The sequence below is a fragment of the Apiospora hydei genome, assembly GCF_038363865.1.
Source record: "Apiospora hydei strain CBS 114990 chromosome Unknown utg000008l_segment0_segment0, whole genome shotgun sequence".
In the NCBI taxonomy this organism is placed as follows: domain Eukaryota; kingdom Fungi; phylum Ascomycota; class Sordariomycetes; order Amphisphaeriales; family Apiosporaceae; genus Apiospora; species Apiospora hydei.
Window position 1 is genome coordinate 1,865,743 of NW_027117367.1, and position 10,384 is coordinate 1,876,126.

Below are 10,384 nucleotides of genomic sequence, written 5' to 3' on the forward strand. Positions count from 1 at the left end.
CCTTCTCCATCCGCTCCGACGGCTGGAATACGGCCGACATGATGAAGAAGGACGGTGTTTGCCCACCAAGCCTACCCTTCCACTCTAAATTTGGAAAGGGGCCCCCGAACTACCAAAGACACGAGAGACGCCACACACACACACACGCACACGCCCACACGGTCCGGACCATGCCTTATGTATGTACTTTGTATTGCCTGGTAAGGCTTCACCCAGCAGGGAGGGCACTTTTAGTCATTTGGTAATTTGGAAAAAGGACCAACCCGGCTATTTGGTGAGGATGAAGGGAACAAGAAGAACTTGCGTGCATACCAAAGTATGTATGTACATAGAGAGAGGTAGTCAGTCACTGGCTCGGAGATTTGATCGAGTATGCACGACTAAGCCAGAGCACCCAGTCCCCATCGAATGTGACATGCGTTGCACAAGCGATGGAACGTCGACGCCGGCCTATTTTCATTTTCCTGTGCCTCTATTTCCTCCCTGCACCGCCCTCCTTCTCGTTCCCGTTCGCCTGTGTCCTCTCCTTCTTGACAGTTTCTGACCCGTCACGTCAGTCGCGGCGAAAAGTTCCGATATACTTTCCCTCTTCCGCCAGACCAGCCAGGAAGCAGTTAGCTACACAGTCGGCCGGCTGCCTATTTCCTAGTTTCTCACCTAAGCTCGTTGACATCAGTCAACTTAAACCTTCCCTTCTTTCCAAAGTCGTCCAGGCGCAAGTTGCCTTTTTGCCCAAGCGCAACCAACTGTCTACGCGGGCTGATTTCTTGTTTCCCTGTCGCTCTTTTGGATCTCTGTCCGGCTCAGCTATCTTTCTGCCTGTCTGATTTGCTTCCGGCCTGAAAGCTGTGTGCGTGTGTCTTGACGACATTCCCCAGCGTTTTCTCTCGTTCAAACCCGACCCAAAGCGCAATATCTCCTGCGAATCCGCCCGTCTCTGTCTGGATACTCACGCCCGCATCGACATCTGACGGCGAAAACAGCAACAACAAGAACGCCAGCAGATACAAAAAAGTATTTGTGTGTGCTTGCTGCTTGATTGGCCCTTGATCGCCGCTCAAGTCTACCCGCATAGGCTTCTGAATCTCGCTCTGCTTCGCTTCCACCAGCCGACCCTGTTCTGCCCGCAAACCTGAAACACGACGAGCGTCCAAGGTTGCACTACGACCAGTCTCCCACCACGACGCACCTCAGGACCAGCCTCACTCTGCCTCTGTCTGCCCTTCGGAATTCCCTCACGTCCGCGATTCTCGTTGGTGATTATTCGGGTTCATCCAATCTGACCATAGCGAGCCGACTCGTCTTTGCGCATCTCCACGTGGTTTACCTTCTTCGAACTTCGAAATACGCTGCGTTGTAGTCGTCTTGTACGTTGCACACACACGGTCCACTGCTACCAAGAGTAGCTCCCTCCCCATCGCGAAACTTCAAGTGTACGTGACCTCCTCTTTTCGTCTCTCATTCGCTGCTCGGGCGTTTAAGTGTTCCTTGTCTGTTTGGTGCTGGTAGACTGGGTGTTGTCCACTATCAACTTGGCACCTACCACACCTAGCCTACCATTCTCAGACCGGCCCATCATTGTCCCCTTAGTAGCCCCAGAAATGGCACCATGACTAGACAGGGGATGCGTGACCAGCGTCTGCCACCTCTGACCTACGGGATCTCGTCTGGTCTCTCTCTGCCCATTCATGGTGTCGTCTGCCTCCCCGTCGATACTCTTGTCCCAAAATACCGCCACACGCAGCCGGGCCTGCTTCATTCACTCATTTGCTTTACTTCGCTTCGATCAGTAGAGGACTAATTTTTGTACCATAGTCTTTTTGCCTTGTCCGCTCAGGATATGCAGTAATTATACTCTCCTGACGCTATACTTTCTCATTATTCAATTGCCGCATTGTTTCAGGCCGGCTTTACACAGGAATCACCGTGTTCCTTTCGCCTACGCATCCAGCATCTGTAGGGATCGCCTTCACTCTTTTTACCATCGCCATTCTGGATACCGGCCTCGCGAGGACATCGTCCCACAACCAAGGCTTGCCATACCCAAGTCTATTCGACGGAAGTTATACGACAGGAACAGCGTACTCGTCTTCGTCTTCGTCTCTCTAGGCCCATCGGTCTCGCCAGCTGTGCAAATACGGCGACTGGTTTTTGGACTCAGCTTTGTGTATCGGACCCGGAAATTTTCGCATGCTGTTGATCAACGAGGAAAATACCTGCTCGAGGTTTTGGGATAGCCGAGGAGGAATCGCCAAATCGAGTTGCCGGGCGGTTTGTGTTTGGAATAAATGAGTCGAGCTCAATATGCGGACGAGATGGACGGACCATCTGGGATTGCGGGTTCCGTGAGGAGGGCTCGCGAAAGGGCCGAGCAAGGGCTGCCCCCAGACTTCCCATCACCACCGCGTCTGGCACCGCAACCACCTGGAAGAGAAGGAGGGATTGGTGGACTGACAATATCGAGACCGCAGCCAGCGGTGCCGCAATGGCCGCTTGCTGGGCCCATTCCTTCGCCTACAAGCTCAGAAGGCTCAGACCGATACAGACCTCCTCCAGGTAGATCACCACAGCCACCGCAACGACCACCCAGGCCAAGTCACGTACCTTCGATTCTCGACGCTTCCCGGCTTCAGGAGCACACTCCCGTCTTTCAGTACGTACCGCAGAACCCGAGGGCTTCGGAGCTTTCCGTGCCAGAAACGCCAGCGGGCTCTTCGCGGCCGTCAACTTTATCATCAGTCGGTTCGATACCGGATTTTCCATTACCCACGAGTGCGCCAGCCGCGTCGAATGGGCTAAACATACCTCCCACCCCGCCGCCTCCCGTGCCGCGGAGGAGTGTCAATTTGGGACCACCTCCCTCATCGAGACGCGGTGCCTCGTCTTTCTATTCCACGGCATCTTATGTGTCACCTATCCCAGAAGAAAGTCCTAGAGCGCGGTCACATACATCTTATGCCTCGAGCGCTGCGATACCGGAAAGTTTTGGCACTATTTCACCCGGTCTCAGTCCCGATGGAGCCTACTTCGACGACACAATAGCGGAGGAGTCGGTCTACAGTGATGACGATACAGACGAGCGTGGCCTAGTACGAAGCGCAAGTATAGGAAGGAAAGGAAAGCCGTCACTGGTCACAACAAGGAGCGCCGAGGGTAGGGACGCAATGCCGATAGTATTACCGCTTCCATCACGACCGAAACCGAAACCCTTCCAGTCCCAAGATCCATTCGAAGATGGCACTGGGTATGTCGAGGGATCCTCCAGCTCAGGCGCCCCATCAGGAGCACCGTCGACGACCGCGGCGACAGCTGGCTCGGGGGCTACAGCTCAATCTATGTTAGCCGCGCCGGAGGCTGCTAATGCTACAGACGGGTCAGCACTGCGAGATATATCGGTGTCACCGAGGCCCGCTAGATTTTCTGCAATAAGGCGACCGCCGCGTCTTGATATGAACGCGGTCCGGGATGCCGAAGCCAGAGGAAGCTTAACGAGTTTGCCCGATCTCATCCGAAGAGCGACGCGGTTGGCGTCGATGATCGAAAAGGGTCGGAGGCCAGCAAGTCAATTCAACGGGCTCGACTTTCCGCCGGAGATGTATGCCAGGGACTACAACAATGCCAGGGATATGGAGAGAGAGTACTCAATGTGTAAGTTTCTTCCCTGTCGGTTCCATTGACTCGACTAACATTTGGGTAGATGACAATGAAAAACATCAATCCGGCCTCTCGGACATGCTGGCAGCTTTCCCGCCTCCAGCCCAAGCCCAAGCCCAGCCCCTACCGCAGCAAACGAGGGCTCCGCCGCAGCCCGCTCGACTAAGCGGTACATCTTGGCCGTTGCCAATCGGCCGTGTGTCGTTCCGCGGTCAGGGGCAGGGACAGGGCCAGCCTCAAGCAGCAATCCCGAGAGATACCGAATCGTCTCCGACGTCACAGGAGAAGCCGGGTAGACGCTGTTGCGGCTTGCCGATGTGGGGCTTCATTCTCCTGCTTTTCATTTTGGTCATCGTAATAGCAGCTGCCATCATTGTACCACTGGAATTCTTCGTCATTCGGAAACAAAACGCTCGGGGTGGCGGCCAGCAGCCGGCAATGGAGACATGCATGAACCAACTGACTTGCGAAAATGGAGGCACAAACGTCATCACACAAGGAGTCTGCGCATGCATCTGCTCCAATGGCTTTACAGGGACCACCTGTACCGTACCCGGATCGGATGGGTGTGTTACTACCATGTTGAGCCCCGACGACCCTGCCCTTCGAAATGTAACTCTTGGTCAGGCCATCCCACGCCTTATACAGCAAGCGAACGCCAATTTCTCCATTCCTCTATCGGCCACGGGAATTCTGGCCAAGTTTAACTCGGCGAATCTGTCTTGTAACGCTGAGAACGCACTGGTCACTTTCGGTGGCTCGGCGACTCGAGTCAAAGGCGCTCTGGATCAGGTCACGGATGCCGGCGTGGATCCCTCATTACAGCGAATTGGCGCGGCGGTCGTGTCCGGGTTCCCCATTGTCATCTCGGTTTCCCCGGGTGTTGATGTGACTGTCACGTTGAACAATCCCGCTAAGCCCAGCATAACTACAATCACCAACCCGACCGGCTTACCAAGCGACGCGTCGACGGTGTTTGCAACCACGTTCACAGTCCCGGACTCTCAACCCCGAGTGCTCCGGTAGCCACGGCACCTCCGCAAACGACGGGAACCGCTACAACTACATCCGCACCGCCAGCAACGACCTCGACAACACCCCAGTTTGTAGTTACCGAGCAAGTTCTCGACTTTGCTCGCGTGGCCGTACTGTTTGTGATCCAGAGCCAAAACCTGAACAATGCTGTAATGGCGCAGATGGCCCTTCAAAAGTTCTTCTCGGACGCGATGCCTGGTGGTTCAAGCCAAGGAGTGACACCGGACAAGGCAAAGAACCTGAACATTGGAGGGAAGAACACCATCGACTTGGTCCACCTCTTGGTCAAACTGGACTCTTGAAAAGCGACGTAAATTCTCATTCCCGGCTCGTCCGTCGATATTCAAACTCATACCGCTACGCTGGACGATTCTCTTCCACCTTCACCCACCACACGAAGCCCCGTAACGCTTCATCATGGCTTCATGTGCCACATGTACATTAACGACTACCCATGGGCAAAGCACCATCTTTTCCCTTCTATTCCCTTTTCGTCTTCATCCCAGCGATATCTTTTGACGGCAAACAGATTGGCGCGGCCCGTAGAGGACTTGCTCCACCCGGGTCGCCGACCGACCCCCCTTTTTTGCCTTCCCTTTCCTCTTGAACACAAGACGTACGTTTTTATATCTTTACCATATCATCATGACTCAGCATAACGTCATACCCCCCGTTGGCCCAGGTCGCGCGCGCGAGAGCATTTTCTTGCATTTGAATTTTTGGGAAATGCCAGAAAGCGAGCGGGCGAGCAGCTGTGTTTGTTTTCGTCTTCCAGCATGGCGTAGGAGAGCAGATATCCCATACCCCCTTAGGAAGGAAGAGTAGTAAGATTTTGTGAGCAAAGGGGAAGGGGGTTTCATGAAAAGAAGAAGGAACTTGTAGATATCACCATCGAATCTCAAGACAATGTTTAATAAGACTCACATCACGACATCTTTCTGCCAACTCGGGGACTGTGGTCCCCGCCATGCTCTGTGTCCGTGTTTTTCTGCATTGCCGTTCTCGTGACATGCTCCCCCTATCCTAGAACCGCCATATAATCCCAGTTTACTTGATCCGGTAGCCATGTTACTTACTGCTTTGTAAACTGTTCTACCATGTACCCTTGTCGTCAGCCAGCCACCTCTTGTGAAGACTCGGGTGGATGGCGCCCCTTGAGCTGGTTACTCTCGGTGAGCAAAACAGTAAAGGCCCTTCCTTGGCCCCCCCACGGCAGCTTACATATCCCTCCGGGACCCCCGTCGACCTGGGTAACTAACCCCCACGCCCACGACACGACATGGCGCTAGAGGGTTGGGGGTTGGGTGCATGGTCCTCGTTTCTGTTTGCCGTTACCATTTTTTCTTACGCGGGCAAATCCATTTCTCAAACGAAACCCATATCTCTTCTGCTCTCTCCATCCATGTTTGACAACAAGATCTAATCTACGAGGTGGTAGGTAGCCAGTCCAATGAGAGAGACAAGCGAGGTCACATGCAATCGTGGCTATGCGGTTCACCGAGCTGCTGCAATAGGCAAAGGCCAAAATAAACCGACAGGTGCAGTAGTGATAGCAGCAACGTTGCACTGACCGGGTGCTGCTATGGTTTACGACTCTTTTTACTTTTTTTTCCCCTCCCTTTTTTCCGTTTCTTTTCTCTGCTATCTCGATCCTAGTCCTTGTTCCCACGAGAACGCCCGATGCTACGCTGCTAAATTACAATAGATAGAGATGGGATATCTAAGTACACATCTTTATTGACATGCATATGGCACTAGAACTTTATGACGTAACCCACGGTTTATTACACTGGTCCAATGATAAGAGAGGCTGGGGGCCTTTGTGTAAGTTGATCTATAATTACTCAACATGATATGTCAAAACCTGGAAGTACGTATGATATACACCCTTCAAAGGACAGAGAGGGGGAGACTCCTTCCTATCTGTCTTATTGGCACAATTACTTTCCGCTCATGGCGGAAGACTCGATGCATACACACATGTGGCAAGCCGCCCCCCATGGCCCTCCGCGTCTCATGCAACAAGCACCCCATTCCGCTCCGCGAACCTGCCTTCGATGGCGCCCCCGCGGGACCGAAACCCGGGGAGATACATGATCTGATAACTGATAAATGGTGCACATACCGATAGGTAAGGCGGCTTCCGACAACACGCCACCCTTCCCCCGTTATGTCGCGTGGGGTAGAGGTTCCGCGATCCGTCCCTCGACTCTCCCCATCCTCCTCCCTCCCCCCTCTCAGCTTTGTTCTTGTCGTGCTTGCTCCGTAGGTAAGAATTTTGGCCATCCTTACTATTGGTAGGACGCCATTGGCTTTTTGCTAGTCTCGTGTGCCAGCCAACAACGCCAATTCTCGATCGAACTTTCATCCCGCTTCTTCTCATGGCTGTCCGTGCATGATTTATTTTCCAGGGAGAAAACAGACTGCCGATGGCGACGCTGTGACCAGAATGTACGCACGTAGCCGCAAGTGCCCGGAGATCGTGTATAATAAATATAGCAGTACTTAAACAACCCAATAACAGCAGATAGATAGGTATATTGGCCCCTAGCCGATACAAGCATTAGCGGATGAGAAAGCAAGCTCCGGACCGGTGAACAAGAATATCTACCGACGCACCATGCCAGCTCGCCAACGCAGGTACTTCACAGAATATTCACGGATGGACAGGGGGTAGGGTGACGGGAGGTGGCGCGATGTCGACATACCAGCTCTGGTTAAGACGTACTTTCTCTTCGCTTTGCTCCTGACTATATCCGATGTGACAGCACACGTGCGTGACGTGTCCCCGGGCAGTAGTATACGGCGCGTTAGTGCGTTAGCCGGTTTCTTGTTTTCGCCTATTCCCGTAGCTGACCCTCTCTGCCATGAGATCGGATGGCTTTACCATCTTGGCATTTGCTCGAGGTTGGAAACCATAGACTGCTTGCTCGTCTCTTTGCGGTTCAATGGCATCTTGTGAGCAAGTGAGATGGCCCTGGTAACACGAGACGGCCACCGACATTCATTCATCATGGCTACCTTGTGTCATCCATCCAGACACGGTGATGGGACTGCGTGCTGCGTTGGGGTTGCTGTTGGGTCGCAAACAATTGGATATGTATATTCGGAAAAGGGGGCGTCTTGACTGGCATGCCGGGTGAAGAAAGTATTACTCGCGTATTACTCGCGTCTCTTCCAAACAGGGATTTCTCTTTTTTCTGCCTGCGCAGTTAACGATCTTACAGAAACACAAGAAGCACCAAAACCCCATGCCCCATAAACTCCCATTCGAGAGCGCTTGGCTTGCATGCGCTGGTGAATATAAGCCCAAAGTGCCTTCCGAAACCCTAGACACGTAATCGTAGCAAACAAAGCTTTCCCCTGTATTCCATATACTGTTTCTCTTCTATCTGGAAGAGAATGCGAAGAAATCCGAATAAAAGGCGTCCGTATTCAATGAAGCCGTTTTGCGATGCAATTGCGCGGAAATGCAATGGGTATGATTGCTAGCACCTGGTCGCCCATCTCTCTTTGTAAATATCAATGTCCTGTAGTCGCCTCGTGTCTCGTATCAGTAGCAGGATAACCCAAGACCAGTTACTTGCGGCCAGTCGATGTCATGCATTCGACTCGGGCCAACGCCTAACCAGCAACCTCGACTTGGCTGCCTTAGTTTGTCTTCTGACAATATCACAGAATGACGCATCGTGGGCGATGTGGATCCTTAGTCTGTGACTTTCGAGTTTTCCTCTTGTCCTTATAGTACTTGTAGGAATAGGGGTCGAATTTGTCACTGTCCTCGGGATAAGTCTCGCTGGCATCGTCTCTCCGCAGCATTTGGCGACAAAGATCGACGAACACCTCATCAACGTTGGCTATCTCTGGTTAGCACGTGTGCACGCAGGCCTATCCTCTGACATGGTGTCACTGGACTTACTTTTAGTCCTCGCACTGGATTCGTAGTAAGGTACACCCCACCGCTGCGAGATGGAAAAGCCTTTGGTACGAGGCACCGATCGTTGGTCCTCGAGATCAGCTTTGTTACCACAGATGACGATGGGGACCTTCTCGTCGTCTTTGATGCGGATGATCTCGTCACGTAGACCAGCTAGCTCGGCGAGGGAAGACGCCGAGGTAATGCTGAAGACCAGCAGGAACCCTTGTCCAGTCTTCATGTACAGATCTCTCATGGCAACTGTGGCCAGTCAGCAGGCTGTCTGCAGATTAAAGGGGTGATTATGCAATGGCAAGGAGTACGCACCAAACTGCTCCGTTCCCGCGGTGTCCAGGCTTTTGTCTCGAGTCAGTACGGTGGGGTAAATGAATCAATTCGAGAATGCATGTCTTACATCTCCAGTACCACTGGCCGGCTCTGTTGGGAGGAACTGTTAGTCTTGTCTGCATGATTCGAGAGACCAAGCGGCCCAGGCCGGGCCAGGCCCTCTGCTACTTACATCGACGTTGACTTGTGTGCGATACGAATCCTCGATAGTTGGGTCGTAGCTCTCGATCCATTCGTTGTGCACGAACTGAGCTGTTCGTTGGAAAATAGGCAGAGAATCCATCAGCTTCACGGCTCATTGCGTCGCATGGCATGCATGGCATGGCTTGGCATGGCATGGCATTGCATTGCATCATAGCATCATCCCATTTCCAAATACCCGCCGTCGGTTCCGTCCCATCTCACCGAGAGGGAATGAATGGATGGACGCCAGAAAAACCTCCACACACGTGATGGTGGGGTAATTCTCAGGACTTGCGACTCAGACGCAATTGGCTGAAAAGAGTCAGAAGAATGGCTTACCAGTAAGACAACTTTTGCCCACACCACCTAAACCAGACGAATCCTGTGTTAGAATGTGACATAAAACGGGGAAAGGAGGAAAACAGACACAGGGCTGGCTGGGCCAGCGTGGAAGAAAAAAGGAAAAAAACAAAGAAGGGGGGCCAAAAAGACTCACCTGCTCCGAGTACGACAACGTGGAACTCGCGGCTAATAGCAGAAAATAGGGACAATGTCAGCTGTTGGGTAACTTTGCAAAACGCCGCCTGTGCTGGGGGAGACAAACGCCGGTTGATAACGGCCTGGTCGAGGCGCCATGGTGACTCGACGACTCGGCTCGACTCAACTCAACTTGATCAGCAACTGGGTTACGAGCGCATGGGACGGTTCTCCCAATCCAGTGCAATCCAGTCGGTTCCAATGGCGCTTGTCGCTCAGCTGACAATCCCTCTCCAGATCTGGCTATCTGGCTGGTGTCGGCCGCGTCTTGTAGCTGTAACCGACCAAATCGGAAGGACGAGGGCGTCTAGAGTGGTGTGCGTATGCGGATGGGGATGCAGATGCGTATATGTGCGTATAGATAGATGCGCGCGTGTGTTCTGAGCTGCCCGCGTTCAAAAAGGCAAAACTGCGCTGGGCGGTGCAGCAGGCCTTGTTCAGTAAAATGACTTGCGTCCAGAAAAGGGAGGTCAGTTCGGTGCTGCCAAGATTGCGGTCTGGAAAGGCCCGGACGCGTTCGGCTAGCCGAGAATTGTTGAGTTGCAGGCACTGAAGGGTATATATAATAGTTCAGATCGAACAATGGACCCGGACCCCGAAAAAGAGGGCAGGCAGAGTACGACTTTCGCGCGGCCTAGGATTCCTGATCGACGGATGGCGCCGTTTTCAAGGCGTTTGGCACGGAGACGAGTAAACAGCGTCTCTCGCGGC

At 53.0% G+C, this 10,384-nt stretch overlaps 2 protein-coding genes across 2 annotated transcripts; one reads left to right on the forward strand and one right to left on the reverse strand.

Moving 5' to 3' along the window:
• Positions 1-2,288: 2,288 nt before the first annotated feature.
• Positions 2,289-4,991, forward strand: PG997_011163 (uncharacterized protein; the record flags this gene model as incomplete). Its single annotated transcript, XM_066815478.1, has 3 exons — positions 2,289-3,648; positions 3,698-4,534; positions 4,573-4,991. 3 exons carry the CDS (start codon positions 2,289-2,291, stop codon positions 4,989-4,991), a joined length of 2,616 nt encoding a protein of 871 aa, XP_066664768.1.
• A 3,370-nt stretch (positions 4,992-8,361) lies between these two features.
• Positions 8,362-9,772, reverse strand: PG997_011164 (uncharacterized protein; the record flags this gene model as incomplete). Its single annotated transcript, XM_066815479.1, is given in 6 exon segments — positions 8,362-8,546; positions 8,609-8,866; positions 8,933-8,961; positions 9,021-9,112; positions 9,126-9,205; positions 9,706-9,772. 6 exon segments carry the CDS (start codon positions 9,770-9,772, stop codon positions 8,362-8,364), a joined length of 711 nt encoding a protein of 236 aa, XP_066664769.1.
• Between the last annotated feature and the right edge of the window lie 612 nt (positions 9,773-10,384).